The sequence below is a fragment of the Hylobates moloch genome, unplaced genomic scaffold (assembly GCF_009828535.3).
Source record: "Hylobates moloch isolate HMO894 unplaced genomic scaffold, HMol_V3 SCAFFOLD_9, whole genome shotgun sequence".
Taxonomy (NCBI): domain Eukaryota; kingdom Metazoa; phylum Chordata; class Mammalia; order Primates; family Hylobatidae; genus Hylobates; species Hylobates moloch.
Window position 1 is genome coordinate 14,320,461 of NW_026652284.1, and position 16,203 is coordinate 14,336,663.

At 51.5% G+C, this 16,203-nt stretch overlaps 1 protein-coding gene across 1 annotated transcript; it reads left to right on the forward strand.

The window, feature by feature from the left end:
* The first annotated feature begins 8,674 nt into the window (after window positions 1–8,674).
* CTRC (chymotrypsin C) lies at window positions 8,675–15,914 on the forward strand. Its single transcript, XM_032759010.2, has 7 exons — window positions 8,675–9,705; window positions 9,807–9,904; window positions 11,745–11,870; window positions 12,717–12,853; window positions 13,892–14,037; window positions 14,862–15,014; window positions 15,839–15,914. Exons 1-7 carry the CDS (start codon window positions 9,103–9,105, stop codon window positions 15,851–15,853), a joined length of 1,278 nt encoding a protein of 425 aa, XP_032614901.2. The 5' UTR covers window positions 8,675–9,102; the 3' UTR covers window positions 15,854–15,914.
* The last annotated feature ends 289 nt before the right edge of the window (window positions 15,915–16,203 follow it).

Sequence of the window (16,203 nt, forward strand, 5' to 3'; positions counted from 1 at the left end):
CCCCCCAAAAAAATGCTACTTCTTCATTCCGTGGTACGATTATTTTTTTTAACTAAAAGAAGATAAAATTCTATATTTTTATGTGTGTATGGTTCTTGATGGTGAGTGGGCAGGGAAATGACAAGGTCACCTGGGTGTGGGGACAGTGGTGTCAAAGCCTGGGAGGGGAGGGGACCCGCCCTAGTGGAGGAGGTTGGTGTTTGATGCCCAGACGCTGCCACCACGCATGAGTCTAGGTGCTTTATGTCTATTAACTCATTTAAATCCTTGCAACCAGCCCATGCAAGGGGTAATATTTTTATTCCTCTTTTGCAGATAAGAACAGCGAGGTGGCTGGGCGTGGTGGCTCACACCTGTAATCCCAGCACTTTGGGAGGCCAAGGCGGGTGGATCGCCTGAGGTCAGGAGTTCGAAACCAGCCTGGCCAACATGGTGGAACCTCGTCTCTACCAAAAATACAAAAATTAGCCGGGCGTGGTGGCACACGCCTGTAATCCCAGCTACTCGGGAGGCTGAGGCAGAAGAATTGCTTGAACCCGGGAGGCGGAGGTTGCAGTGAGCCAAGATTGCGCCACTGCACTCTAGCCTGGGTGACAGAGAGATTCTGCCTCAAAAAACAAAACAAAACAAAACAAAACAAAAACAGGCCTGGAAAGTCTCCCAGAGACACACAGGCAAGTGGGGCGGCAAGAGGCAGGGCCCAGGCTGTCAAGGTCATGGCTCACAAACCTGCCAGGTGAGCAGAGAGGAGGGGCTGCCTCTCCACAAGGCCACACGGTGGCCGGCAGTGGCATTAAGGCCCTGGGAATTATGGCTTGTGCAGCCCAGAGACCCCCAAGCACCCATGCCATGGAGACACCCAAAGTCTTCCACAGGCTGGAAAACACCAGGGGTGATGGGCGGACACCAGCAGCTGTCTGTGTGTGGCTTTAGACAGATCAGGCCCCCACTGGGTCTCAGTCTCCCCATCTATTCCATGCGAGGGTGGGCGAGGGTCTGGGGTCTTCCCAGGCAGGGTGTGGGAGCTGGAGTTTGGATTAGGCAGGGCATCGCTGCCCCCAGGTGGCCAGGGGTGGTACTACAGCAGCTGGGATGCCTGGGGAAGGCAGTGTCCTCCCCACACGCTACCCAGGGCCTGAGACGCCACTGTACGCCACCACCAACTTGGGACTTTCAGTTCCACACTGCCTTTCAAAACCCCTTCCCCAAGAGAGGAACATCCGCATCCCCGATATCCTGCTGGAAAGGGCTTCAGGAAGAAGGGACGGGGACGCTGAAAGAGTGCATGGTGGCTCACGCCTGTAATCCCAGCACGTTGGGAGGCCGAGGTGGGAGGATCACTTGAAGCCAGGAATTGAAGACCAGTCTGGGCAACATAGTGAGACCTGATCTCTACAAAATATAATAACAAATCATACTGAAAAGGAAGCTCCTGATGGTGATGGCCGTGGGCTTCGAGTCCTTGGACCATGAGAGACCAGGGCCAGCTGTCCCATGCCAGGGCCCTCCACCAAGGGTCTCAGCCTGTCGGGAGCCCCCAGCCTTGGCCTGCACAAGACCCCCAGAGAAAGCAGGTTGAGGAGGGAAGGGACCTGGAGTGATCCTAGGACCAAGAGAGAGGACTCCCTAAAACCCTCCCAGGGCTGGACACAGTGTCTCATGCCTATAACTCCAGCACTTTGGGAGGCCAAGGCAGGAGGATCACTGGAGTCCAGTAGTTCAAGACTAGCCTGGGCAACATAGCGAGACCTTGTCTCTAGAAAAAAAATTAAAACAACTAGCTGGGCAGCTACTCAGGAACCTCAGGAGAAGGATCACTTACGCCCAGAAGTTCAAGGCTGCAGTGAGCCATGATTGCGCCACTGCACTCCAGCCTGAGCGACAGAGCAAGACCCTGTTGCTTAAAAGAAACAAAACAAACAGACAAACAAAAAAAACAACTCCCAGGTTCCCTCCTCTCGTTAAGCCTCCCTGCACTGAGTCCCAGCTCCAAATCCCCATGGAACCCCCAGCCCCTCTCTCTGAACTGTTAACCCCTTGCTGAACGCCAAGCCCTCATTGGGCCCCACAACACTCTCTAACCCCCAGTGCTTCCATCTGGTTTGGAGGAGAAGCCCTGCCAGCCCCTCAGCTGGCCCCTTAGTGGGCCTCACCCGAGACATAACAGCTGCCGCCCAAGAGTCCTGTCCCAGCGGCCAGAAAATCCCAGCCCTGTCAGTGACACCTGCCTCTTTTCTCAAGCTCTTATCCCGCCCCACCCCCACCTTGGCATTGCTCCCCCTGAGGCCCCAGGGCACCACCTGACCACGTCCCCCACCCCGTTCTACCTGCCTCTGCCAAGTCGCCCCTGGTTATTTTTCCAGCACAGTCTGGCCCCAAGTGGCTCAAGGACTTTGAGGCCCTGGGTCCTGGGAGACCCCACTCCAGGTCCTGAAAAATCCCAGGGTTCAGCAGTGGGGCGGGGGTGGATTCTGGCATTCTCTCACCCTCGAGGCCTCAGATTCAGTTTGGACATGGACTCTGTACAGAAGGAATCCTTTCCCTGCCTGCCCCTCATCAGGCTTCCACCAGAACCAGTCTCTTCTCACGCAGAACTCCACGCCCTTGGCCCATCTCTCCAAGGGAGACTATCTCCAAGGAACACTCACCCTGTCCAGCAGGGAGCTCCCCATGGCTGAACGGGTCTTATTATCTCTATACCCAATCCTATCATGGGGCCCGCACACAGTAGTTGCTCCGTGAATATGGGAGGAATGAATGAGTGAGTGAATGAATGTTTTCTGTGTATGTTATGTTTCTGTGTATGACATATGGTATGTCAGTGACTCACAGCCTGGGCAAACAAAACAGTCACTTCTTTAAATATGCAAGTTAGGTTGGGCGTGGTGGCTCATGCCTATAATCTCAGCACTTTGGGGGGCCGAGGTGGACGGATCACTTGAGGTCAGGAGTTCGAGACCAGCCCGGCCAACATGGTGAAACACTGTCTCTACTAAAAATACAAAAATTAGCCAGGCGTGGTGGCTTGTGCCTGAATCACTTGAACTCAGAAGAATCAGAGGTTGCAGTGAGCCGAGATTGTGCCATTGCACTCCAGCCTGGGCAACAGAGTCTGCCTCAATAAATAAATAAATATGCAAGTTAATCCAACTTCAAGCCCTGACCCCTCCCATCACAGGAAATCCATCCTCCCGGGCTTCTGTCAGCCGATAGCCATAGGCCCCCTCTGGGGTATTTCTTCAGTCTTGGTGATCAAGGCCAGAAAATCAGGTCAGCCAACCCAGCATCACCACTGTAACTTAGGCAGTTTGAGCCACTGGGATCATGGTGTCGCCTGACCGGCTGCTCCCTGCACCAGGCCTGGAGTCAGGAGGGGCTGGCACCAGCCACGCATGTGCCCGGAGGCAGCTCCTACGCCTGTCCACCTTTTCCAGCAAGAACAAGTTTCTCCTGGCTGCCCTGGGACACAGCTAAAGGTGCCTCCAGGGCCTGGAGAAGGTGCTCAGGGGGAGCCATAGACCATTCCCCAAACTCTCTCAGCCCTTGGATCATCTAGAACCTCACGCAAGGAGGGGCCACAGGACCTGGAGCCCATGACACCTTTAGGGGCCCACAAAAATGTTTTGATTTCTTTAAAATCAGTAAGAAAAAAATGAAAAGGATCCAAACTGGATTATATTCATTGTTATAACCATACAATAAAACATAATTTTTATTTTTTTTAAGGAAACATAATTTTTCATTTTTTTATGTTTTATTTTTTGGAGATGGGGTCTCTCTATGTCACCCAGGCTAGAATGCAGTAGCATGATCATAGCTTACTGCAGCCTCAAATTCCTGGCCTCAAGCAGTCCTCCCGCCTCAGCCTCTAGAGTAGCTGGGACTACAGGCATGTGCCACCACACCCAGGTAATTTTTTAAATTCTTTTAGAGTCGGGGTCTCACCATGTTGCCCAGGCTGGTCTTGAACTCTTGGCCTCAAGGGATTCTCTCACCTCAGCCTCCTGAGTAGCTGGGATTACAGGCACGAGCCATCATGCCCAGCCAATTTTTAATATTTTTTTTAATGGAGAAAGGGGCCCATGAAGGCAAAAGTACTCAGTGACCAAGTCCAGTCTCAAGCTTTCTCATAAGAACCAGATAACAACAATAATAATAGTAACAGCAAACATTGAGACCGTCCTTACCATATGCCAGGCACTTCTTCCAACAGCTCTAGGAGGGAGGTACCATTTTCTTTCTTTTTATTTTTATTTTTTTGAGACGGAGTCTTGCTCTGTCACCCAGGCTGGAGTGCACTGCAACCTCTGCCTCCCGGGTTCAGGCAATTCTCCTGCCTCAGCCTCCCGAGTAGCTGGGATTACAGGCACCCACCATCATGCCCGGCTAATTTTTGTATTTTTGTACAGACAGGGTTTCACCATGTTGGCCAGGCTGGTCTTGAACCCCTGACCTCAGGTGATCTGCCCGCCTCGGTCTCCCAAAGTGCTGGGATTACAGGCTTGAGCCACCGTGCCCGGCCAGAGGTACCGTTTTCACTCTCACTTTATAAACGAGAAAGCACAGAGAGGTTGAGTCACAAGTATAAGGCCATAGAGCTACGAAGCAATAGTGGTGGGTTTAGTTCAACCCTAAGCAAAGCACTCAACAGCCTATCTTCAGCATCTGAAACAGATTAAGGGCGACCTCAGTTTTCTCCAGGGACAATTGTTTGGTGCTACCTTACATAAAAGGTCCCTCCCTCTAGATGTCTCAAAACAAGCAAGTTTCCCTATAGCTGAGCAGCCAGCAACCTCCCTCCAAAAAAGGTCAGTTTCTCTGTGAAGCTTCAAAAAGCTAACAATAACTCTGTTCACCTGGGACCTCATCATCAATCCATTTGGCTATTTCTATGTTTGTGTACATGTTTGAATGCGTGGCGCATGGCTCTACTTGGCTGTACACATAACCAAATGCTTTATATGTATTATATCATTGGTGTGTGCATATTTGTGGACGTGGAGGAGCGTGTGTGTGTGTGCATGTGTGTGCATGTGTGTGCGCGTGTGTGTGCATGTGTGTGTGCATGTGTGTGCACGTGTATGTGCATGTGTGTGCATCGCCTGTCCACATATACTTGTGAATCCATGGGCATGTATATAAGACTGAGATGCATGCTAAGAAGTTGCTGTATCTCTGAGTATAAATTGATGAGCTCCTACGAGGAGAAGCCCAGTTACTTCATTTTCCCAGGTTGATCAAGGGACATGAGAGAAACTGAGGCTCAAAGAGGTTGCTCAGGGTCTGGGTCATCCATTCCATCACTGACTGAGATGGAAACAAAGTGTCTTGCCTCCCACCTTCAGACCCTGCTAATTTCCAAGACCTATCACCTAGCTCAAGCCATATCTCTGCTTATGTTCCCAGTCTCCAGGCTACAATGACCCTTTGCAAGGCTTGGCAACCAAAAGCCCTGGGTCTGAAGCAGACTGGCCAGTAGCCACTGATAAACCTGTATCCCTGTATCACGCACAACCAACCTCCAAAATGAAACAGAAAATTCCCCACAGGCTGAAGTCCCCAGACACCCCAGGACTGAGGCCTTGATGTCACCACAGCTGAACAAAGCCCCCAGTGCACATTCCCACTCCTTGTCTGTGTATCTTTCTTAAAAAATTAAACCTATTGATTTTTATACTACCAGAGTAACATATGCTTGTTTTAAAAAAGAATTTAAGCTGCATAAAAATGTGTAAGTTAGAGACCAGGCACAGTGGCTCACACCTGTAATCCCAGCACTTTGGGAGGCCTAGGTGAGTGGATCACTTGAGGTCAGGAGTTTGAGACCAGCCTGGCCAACATGGTGAAATCCGGTCTCTACTAAAAATACAAAAATTGGCCGGGCATGGTGGTGGGCATCTATAATCCCAGCTACTCGGGAGGCTGAGGAAGCAGAATTGCTTGAACCCAGGGGTAGAGGTTGCAGTGAGCTGAGATCACACCACTGCACTCCAGCCTGGGCCACAGAGCGAGACTCTCAAAAAAAAAAAAAAAAGTGTAAGTTAGAATCCTCCTTCACCCCCAGATCACCACTATGAATGGCGGGGTGCATAGCACTCTGAACTTTTCTATCAGGAAAGAATTCCTAAGGTGGCCAGTAGGCCCAGCTCAGAAAATGACCTTCAAGGGGAGCTCGGTATGAGTAGAAGGGAAAAGGAAGACAGAATCTAACCAACCAGGCTGAGGCCAGGCCTTGGGGCAAATGGATCAAACCACATGTTCCAAGGGATGGCCAACCCCGAATGCCGGAGGCTCTGATAGAACTTCTGTCACTCAGTGCTTTGGGCCCTCAGATCTGCCACTGACCTTGACATTCAAGTCACAGAATTGTAGAACTGAAAGGAGCCTGAAAGTCCGTCTGGTCCTTTTGCCCCTTTTAGAGATGGGGAAACTGAGGACCTACAACTAAACTGACTCCAGGAAGGAATCTGGCCAACTAAGCACCTTCCAGAGCCTGCTGAGCCTCCACCTCCAACCACAGCCCTGGAGGCAGGTGCAGGAGTGCATCAAGCCCAGGCAATTAGAAAGATGAGACAGAAAGAGAGCCAGGAAGTGATCTAACAGCACTAGAAAGGCAGAGAAGGAGCAGTGTGTCTCCACAGCTTGAAGCCCCAGGCTGGTGTTAGAAGCTCCGGCTTCAAAGTCTGACTCTGCTGCTGCCCAGCCGTGTGACCCTAGACGGTCACTTACCTGCTGAGTCTCAGCTTCCTCACTTTTATTTTATTTTTTTTAGAGACAAGGTCTTGTTCTGTCACCTGTGCTGGAATGTAGTGTGGCACGATCATGGCTCACTGCAGCCTCGAACTCCTGGGCTCAAGCGATCCTCCTGCCTTGGCCTCAGGAGTAGCTGGGACTACAGGCATGCGCCACTGTGCCTGGTCCTTTCTCATCTCATCTCAGAGCAGATAATAGTGTCTATTTCATGTTGCTGGAAGAATTAAGTGAGACAATGCAAGAAGAATTGAGCGCAATGCCTGACACACAGTAGGTGCCCAATAAATAACTAAAAAGTTAGCGGCCTGTAATCACGCCTGTAATCCTAGCACTTTGAGAGGCTGAGGTAGGCAGATTGCCTAAGCTCAGGGTTCAAGACCACCCTAGGCAACATGGTGGCACACATCTGTAGTCCCAGCTACTTGGGAGGCTGAGACAGGAGAATCGCTTGAACTCGGGAGGCGGAGGTTGTTGTGAGCTGAGACTCCAGCCTGGGTGACAGAGCAAGGTCCTGTCTCAAAAAAAATAAATAAAATACAAAAGATTAGCCTGGCACGGTGGCAGGTGCCTGTAGTCCCAGCTACACAGGGGGCTAAGGCACAAGAATCGTTTGAGCCCGGGAGGTGGAGGTTGCAGTGAGCTGAGACTGTGCCACTGCACTTCAGCCTGGGCAACAGAGCAAGACTCCATCTCCAAATAAATAAATAAATAAATAAATAGTATAAGGTAGGGAGAGAGAATGAACACACAGGTCAAACAGAGTGGGGTGGGGGATGCCAAAAAGCACTGCAACTCAGAATTTTCTGTTTCAGGATATTTGGAAAATCCATACTTCTAAGAAAGCCCTGTATCCTGCCCAAATTAAACAGTAACCACCCAAGGTCAGGGAAAGGGCCTTATCAGAGCAGGTTTCTCTCCAAGGGGCGGTTTGGCCTTGACCAGGTGCACTCACCTGCTCCTGCCTATAAGTGTGCCCCAGCCCATCCCGCCGGTCAGCCAGTCCTGAGCACCTAACCATGTTGGGCATCACTGTCCTCGCTGCGCTCTTGGCCTGTGGTAAGCGGTGGGGTGGGGCTGCAGCTAGCAGGCTGTGAGCTCGGGCTGGCCTCCAGGGCAAGGACGGGATGGGGAGTGGGGGACCTCTGCTCTCCAGGTAAGACACTTTGGGGTCCCCTGTGGGTTCAGATGCTACCAACCAGCTGTGTGTCAGACAAGCCACAGCCTGCCTGCCAACTCTGTTTCCACATCTGCAAAACAGGGAAGATGATCTGACCTGTCCCCAGTTAGAAATGAGGTGTGGAAAGCACCACGCAAGGGGGAGGGACACAAGATGCCTCATCCTGGGTTCACCCCAGGGACCATCAGGGCCTGCCTTTCCCAGCATTCTCTCTCCCTTGAGGATTCTCCATTCCATCATTTTGGTGGCGTTTTCCCAGATTAGGAGCCCAGGGACTTGGCTTAAATGCCACTTCTCGGCAGGACCTAGAAAAGTCATTTCACCTCTCTAAATCTCACTGGCTTTTTTGGCAAAGGAGAGCACTTAATGAAGAGTCCTTCCAGCTAACAACAACAACAACAGTAATAATAGCAGCTCCTGTTCCCTGTGTGTTTACTATGTGCCAGACGCTGTGCTAGGCCCCTTACATGTAGGAGCCAATTCGATCCTCAAAACAACCTTAAAATGTAGGGTCTATTGCCAGGCATGGTGACTCACGCCTGTAATCCCAGCACTTTAGGAGGCCGAGGTGGGTGGATCACTTGAGATCAGGAGTTCAAGACCAGCCTGGCCAACACAGTGAAACCCCGTTTCTACTAAAAATACAAAAATTAGCCAGGCATGGTGGTGGGCGCCTGTAATCCCAGCTACTCTGGAGGCTGAGGCAGGAGAATCGCTTGAACCCAGGAGGAGGTTGCAGTGAGCTGAGATTCCGCTATCGAACTCCAGCCTGGGCAACAAGAGTGAAACTCCATCTCAAAAAAAAAAAGAAAGAAAGAAAAAGAGGTAGGGTCTATTAATAGCCCTATTTTACAGATGAGAACATCAAGGTTCAGTGCTACTTAGTATCTTGCCTGACATGACATGGCAGGTTAGTGGAAGAGGCAGAATTTGAGTCCACGTCTGTCTTGCAGAACAGCACGTGTTCTTGACCACTCCACACAGCTGCCCAGCTATAACAGTGGATTTAATGCTCTCTCACACGCACACACCATGACGCAGGGGCCTAAAAAGGGACAGAAGAACACAGGTGTACCAGGCACTCGCACACATGCCAGCCACAGTTTTTTTTTTGTTTGTTTTCTGTTTGTTTGTTTTGTTTTTGAGATGGAGTTTTGCTCTTGTCACCCAGGATGGAGTGCAATGGCACGATCTCGGCTCACTGCAACCTCCGTCTACCTGGCTCAAGCGATTCTCCTGCCTCAGCCTCCCGAGTGGCTGGGATTACAGGCATGCGCCACCACGCCTGGCTAATTTTTGTATTTTTAGTAGAGACAGGGTTTTGCCATGTTGGTCAGGCTGGTCTCAAACTCCTGATCTCAAGTGATCCACCCGCCTTGGCCTCCCAAAGTGCTGGGATTACAGGTGTGAGCCACCGCGCCCGGCCAGATGCTTTCTTTTCTATGTGTTGTCTAATTCAGTTCTCAGGACAAACTCACTGGGTTAGTGTGATCCCTCACATTTCACAGAAAGGGAAAACAAGGCCTAGAGACCTGGGTGGCTTCCCCCCCGACACAGTAAAATATCAACCTTGTGTCTGCCCAGCCCCAAATCTGTGCTGCTTCCACCTGCCCACCCTCCCACCCCTTTCCCCGTGGGCTACCAGCCCCACTCACCGGCTCTCCTGGCCTCCTGTCTCCCCAGCCTCCAGCTGCGGGGTGCCCAGCTTCCCGCCCAACCTATCCACCCGCGTGGTGGGAGGAGAGAATGCCCGGCCCCACAGCTGGCCCTGGCAGGTAAGCCTGTGTGGGGCTGGGAGGTAGAGATAGAGAGGGTGGTGGGGTGAGGTTCCCAGGGACCCGCAGGCTGACACACAACCCTCCCCACCCTCCTGCAGATCTCCCTCCAGTACCTCAAGAACGACACGTGGTGGCATACGTGCGGCGGGACCTTGATTGCCAGCAACTTCGTCCTCACCGCCGCCCACTGCATCAGGTGTGCAGGGATGATACGCTGAGACCTGGCCATCACCCGGGGGCGGGAGCCTGATACTCTGCTTTTACTGAGCAGCTTCTCCACACTCCAGGCACTGGGCTATATAAGCTACTCATACCCAGTAACTCAGTTGTGCATTTATTCAGTCAAGTATTTATTGTGCATCTATTATGTGCAACCAGCAGTGAAGACAAAGTCTGTGCTCTTGGGAAGCTTATATTTTTGTGGAAGGCAGAGCGGCAGACAAACAAATATATAACATCTCAGGTGATTTAAAATAATAATAATAATAATAAGATATTGGCCAGGAGCAGTGGCTCACGCCTGTAATCATAGCACTCTGGGAGGCCGACACAGGCGAATCACCTGAGATCAGGAGTTTGAGACCAGCCTGGCCAACATAGTGAAACCCCGTCTCTACTGAAAATACAAAAATTAGCCAGGCATGGTGGCGGCACCTGTAATCCCAGCTACTCGGTAGGCTGAGGTAGGAGAATTGCTTGAACCCGGGAGGCAGAGGTTGCAGTGAACTGAGATGGCGCCACTGCACTCTAGCCTGGGCAACAGAGTGAGACTCCGTCTCAAAAAAATAAAAAAATAAGGTCAGAAGAAGACAAACAGAATGAGGGGTTCCATTTTAAAAGGGATGGCCAGAAGAGCTGAAAGGGGGATATTTGGCAAATATTTGGGACATTTCAGAGAGCTAAAAGGGGGTTATCTGGGCAAAGGCCTGAAGGAAGTGAGGGAGGAAATCATGGATCTAGGAGAAGGGTGTTCCAGGTGGAGGGAACAGCCATGCAAAGCCTTGGAGAAGAGACCTGTCGGTATGGTTGAGAATAACGCGGAACCCGGTGTGGCGGGGGCAGCGTGTGCTAGAGGAGAGCAGGAGGTGAGCTAGAGAGGAAATGAGTGCAGGCCAGTGTCAGGACCTTGGCTTTGACCCTGAGTAAGATGCAGCTATTGGATGGGTTTCTGAGCAAAGGAGAGTTGTGGGCTGACATATTTTTATATATTCCATAAAATATTTTAAATATATTTTATAAAAAATATATATTGCAACGTGTTTCATTTTACATATTTCATATATCCTTTTGTTTTTTGGTAGAGACACAGTCTCATTTAGTGGCGCCATCATGGCTCACTGTAGCCTTGACCTCCTGAGCTCAAGCGATCCTCCCACCTCAGCCTCCTGAGTAGCTGGGTCTATAAGCACACGCCACCACACACTTCCAGCTAATTTTTCTTCTTGTTTTTTTGTTTGTTTGTTTGTTTTTTAACTTAGAAGCCCAAACCTCACCATAATTTTTCTATTTTTTGTAGAGATGGGGATTTGCCATGTGGCCCAGGCTGGTCTCAAACTCCTGGCCTCAAGCAATCCTCCCATCTCAGCTTCCCAAAGTGCTGGGATTACAGGCATGAGCCAACGCACCTGGCCAGAGATATTTTTAAACCCACACTGCTGGGTTCAGAATAGACAGGAGTAGGCCAGCGTACAAGTGAGAGATAGTTAGATGGATGCCGCAACGTGCAGGCAAGAGCGGTGGAAGGTTGGATGAGTTTATTCTCACAGCCGCCCTGGGAGTAAGTTCCAGCATTGCCTCCCCCTTACAGATGAGGGAACTGAGGCACGAGGCTACACATCCAGGAGCAGCAAAGTCACAACATGAACCCAAGTCCCTTGACCCCAAGTCCCAGGCCCTTCCCCTCACCCTGGGAAAGGACGATGGGGACACTCTCTTTCCCCAAAATGAGTCCCCACTAAAGCCCCGAGCTCCCTCTCTATCCCACTGGCTGGCAGGACCAGGGGACCACGCTGACCTGGTCCCCTTCCTCTGCCCAGCAACACCCGGACCTACCGTGTGGCCGTGGGAAAGAACAACCTGGAGGTGGAAGACGAAGAAGGATCCCTGTTTGTGGGTGTGGACACCATCCACGTCCATGAGAAATGGAACACCCTCCTGTTGCGGTGAGTGACAGACTGCCCATCCCACAGCCGCTGGAGGCAGTGTGGAAAGAGGCGTCCCCAAGACGGAGCTGCAGAGCCTGTCGCACCCCATACCTGACACCCCATCCTCACCCTGGAAAGCCAGCGAATGACTGTCTTACACAAAATGGCAAAATGCTAAGAGGAGACAAATACCCCCTCGTATCCCCCTCGTTGGTCAAGACTCCCAGGAAGGTCCACAAGGAAGGCCCCCCACAGTGTCTCTCCAGAGGCTGGGCCAGCGCTCACCTTTATCGAATGCCTACTGTATGCCCACATTGCAATAGACACTTTATATGCCATCTGTTATGTAATCCTCACAACAGCCCTGGACAAACAACCAAGGCTCAGAGAGGTTAAGAACTGTGTCCCAGGCCACACAGCCCACTTTGTGGCAGAACTAGGAATCAAAACAGGTCTGACTGGGCCGGCCAGCTTTTCTTCTTGTAACATGAAAATATGAAAACTGGCACCTGCAAGTGCCATCTTTTGGCATTAGAGTTCTCAGCTTGCTGTAGCCTCTGTTTCAGTGGACGCACAGCCAGCAGCGGTTTCGAACACTTCCACCCTCACCTCCCTCTGTTAACCCTTTCCTGAGGTGATGACTCGTGAGAAGAAGCTATGTCAACAGTGCGGGTGACCATGTTAGATGGTGAATCGTTTGTCCTGATATCCCCAAAGGCCAAGAAGAAGCTGGCAGTCAGGATGTTTGCGAAGGACCCCTGAGCACCCTGGGCCTAACTCCCAACTCACAGCCCGAGCCCCTTAGCCTGGGCTTGTGGGGCCAGGGCCCTCCTGCCCACTCACCCTCTCCACTTTGGATTCCAGCAACGACATTGCCCTCATCAAGCTTGCAGAGCACGTGGAGCTGAGTGACACCATCCAGGTGGCCTGCCTGCCAGAGAAGGACTCCCTGCTCCCCGAGGACTACCCCTGCTATGTCACTGGCTGGGGCCGCCTCTGGAGTGAGTATCATCCCTGGCAAATCCCGAGAGCCTTCCTGAAGGAAGCAGCATGCCACCCACATTTGCCCACCACTTTCCCTTTTTGCCTTCACGTTTTCACGTCTTGGTAAACTTTGTAACAATAACAGCTAATATTTACTAAGCACATACCATGTGACAGACACTCTAACAAGGGTCTCTGAAAGATGTGGTAGGTTTAGATGAATTAGAATTTGTCAAGTGCTCAGAACAGCACTTGGCACATAGTGTCGCATAAATAAACTAAAATAAACCATTAGGGGTTGGGGATGACATCTATGGTATACCATATGCCCAAATAGGTCCCAGCTGAATTAAAAGTTAAATGCAAATCATGAAACTATGGGAGACTTAGAAGAAAATGCAGATCACTATTTAGAAAATCCTGGGGGAGAAGCCAGGTGTGGCGGCTCATACCTATAATCCCAACATTTTAGGAAGCTGAGGAGGAAAGATCACCTGAGGCCAGGAGTTCAAGACCAGCCTGTGTAACATAGTGAGACCGTGCCTCTACAAAAAAAAAATTTTAAATAGCTATGTATGGTGGTGTGTACCTATAGTCCCAAACTACTCAGGAGGCTGAGGCGAGAGGATCACTTGAGCCTCAAACAGGCTGCAGTGAGCTATGATCTTGCCACTGCACTCCAGCCTGAGCAACAGAGACCTTGTATCAAAAAAAAAAAAAGGAAAGAGAAATAGAAAATCTTGGGGGTGAGAAAGGCTTTTTAATGCGTGACAGCAAAGACAGAGACCCACAAGAAATGATTGACAATTAAACCCCCAGAATCCAATTTAAAGACAACTCAACTCAACGCTGTAGCTTCCTTCTGCTGGCAACCTGCTCCCGACCCTCTGGGACCTTGGCTTGCCTCTTGATGAAGGGCAGGTGTGTGGTCCGCACAGTGTCTCAGCCGGCGCTCCCCTGGGTCCTGTCCCAGGCCTCTGCTCCCTGAAGGCCTGGGGAGGGGCTGGACTGGGCTTCCCGGCTGCCTCCCTGGTCACTGCTCACTCTCTCCCTAGCCAATGGCCCCATTGCTGATGAGCTGCAGCAGGGCCTGCAGCCTGTGGTGGATCACGCCACTTGCTCCAGGATTGACTGGTGGGGCTTCAGGGTGAAGAAAACCATGGTGTGCGCTGGGGGCGACGGCGTCATCTCAGCCTGCAATGTGAGTGTCTAGGTTCTGCACCTTGTCCCTATTCCAAGTGGCCAAGTGGACGTGGGCAAAGGGGGGGTGCGATGGACCAAACCCTTCTCCTGGGACAAGACTGAGAGAGCCCTGGCTGGGCCCAGCAGGCTCAGGGTAAGCCCATCACCCCCCCATCACTGTGGTGAGAGCATGAGCATTGAGCATGAGTATCTGAGTTCAAGCCCCAGTCCCACCATTTATGAGCTGCGTAACCTTGGGAAGGCCGTTGAACCTCTGACCTCAGTTTTTCCATCTGTAAAATGGAGTCACAGTAACCACTTCACAGGGTTAGGACTAAATGAGTTTAAAGGACGCAGAAGAGGCTTCACTGAAGTCTCTACACATGTTCCTCCATGCCGTTTGGTCCACCAGTCCAGGGAGGCCAGAACCATAAAACATCTAAGACAATCAGGGAATGTTCTGTTTTCAAACACACAACCCTCTCCCCATTCTCACCCTCCTTCCGCACCTTCCCAGGCCTCTAGCACAGCTGCCAGCATGCTCACTGCTCTGAGTAGCTCACAGAGTCTTAGATAAGGAGACCTGAACAGCTAGGGAAACTGAGGCACAGATCACACAGCAAACCAAGAGCTAGTCTGACACCCCAGGGCCTCCCAGAATAAGGCCAAGGCAGCCCCAAACCACACTTCCTCTGCCTCCCTCACCATGGGCAGGCTGAGGCCAAAACTGTCTACTAACTAAGGCTGCGAAGCCAACCCACATCCCCCACCCCAACCCAGCCCTGCTTCCCAAGCCTGCCTCTTGGGGGGCCTGGTGGCTGATGCCCTCCCGGTCTGGTGCAGGGGGACTCCGGCGGCCCACTGAACTGCCAGTTGGAGAACGGTTCCTGGGAGGTGTTTGGCATCGTCAGCTTTGGCTCCTCGCAGGGCTGCAACACCCGCAAGAAGCCGGTAGTCTACACCCGGGTGTCCGCCTACATCGACTGGATCAACGAGGTGGGTGCCGCCTCCACAGCTGTCCCTGCACCTGTCAGCCCCTCCCCCTCACTCACCCATCCCCTCATTCATTCACTCATTCATGCATTTATTCATTCATTCATTTATTCACTCATCATGCATTTATTCATTCATTTATTCACTTATTCATTTATTCACTTATTCATTCATTCATGTATTCATTTATTCATACATTTATTCACTCATTCATGCATTCATTCATTCATTTATTCACTTATTCATTCACTCATTCATTCATTCATTCATGAATTTATTCACTCACTCATCCATTTATTCACTCATTCATTTGCTCATTCAGTGATTCATTCATGCACTTCTTCACACATTCACTCTCTCATTCAAGAAATATTGATTGAGTGCTTCCAGTAGCAGGCCTTGAGTTGCGTGCCAATAAGGAAACAGTCATCGACTCCTCCATCCATCCATCCACTGCCTTCATCAAGTACTTATGTCCCCATCCAGGCCCCACACCAGTTGCCCCCAAAAACTGACCCCCTGAGGCTATGGCCCAGCAGAGGAGAGGGATGGTGTGGATGGCCATTTATCATCTTGAGAGTAGGGGAACAGAGGGTCACCCTGGGCTGGGGGCTTCCCCACTGGGGACAGAGTGTGTTCCAAGACTCATTTGCACAGTGGCCTGAAATGCTGAGGGCCTCAGACCCCTTGGACAGGGACAAGGCTGGCAAGTGAAGGCCAGGGGCTGCTGGCCATGACCCCATGGACCCACCCTCCGGGCAGAGCCCTGTGCCACCCCAGAAGGTGGCACAGCCCTGAGTCTCTCACACTGTTCTCTGCTCCTCCAGAAAACGCAGCTGTGATTTGTTGCTAGGAGCGGCGGCAGCGAGTCCCTGCAACAGCAATAAACTTCCTTCTCCTGGGGCCGCCTGGATCCTTGATTTGTGCGGCCTCTATTGCTTCCCAGCTCTCTGGTGCTGCCCCTTTCCACACTATGGAGCCAAAGAGAGACCCTACTCAGCCAGTTTCCCCCACCCTGCATTAGACAGGTGGGGAAACGGAGGCCCAGAGAGAGGGCCAAGGAAGGAGCCTCCTGGGTCATTAATGGGAGGCAGGGGGCTGGGGTGGAGAGCCCGGGGAGTCCTGCGTGAAGCCGGAGGGGATGGGAGTTAAGGACACATCAGAAACCTTCCCCAATCCATCTCACAAACTG

Excerpts from the sequence above, each read along its gene's own strand:
- CTRC (XM_032759010.2), top strand. The coding sequence starts at position 9,103 with ATGGAGTGCAATGGCACGATCTCGGCTCACTGCAACCTCCGTCTACCT. Across the intron at positions 9,706-9,806 it reads CCCACAGCTGGCCCTGGCAG|ATCTCCCTCCAGTACCTCAA; the intron begins GTAAGCCTGTGT and ends ACCCTCCTGCAG. Across the intron at positions 12,854-13,891 it reads TGGCTGGGGCCGCCTCTGGA|CCAATGGCCCCATTGCTGAT; the intron begins GTGAGTATCATC and ends CTCTCTCCCTAG.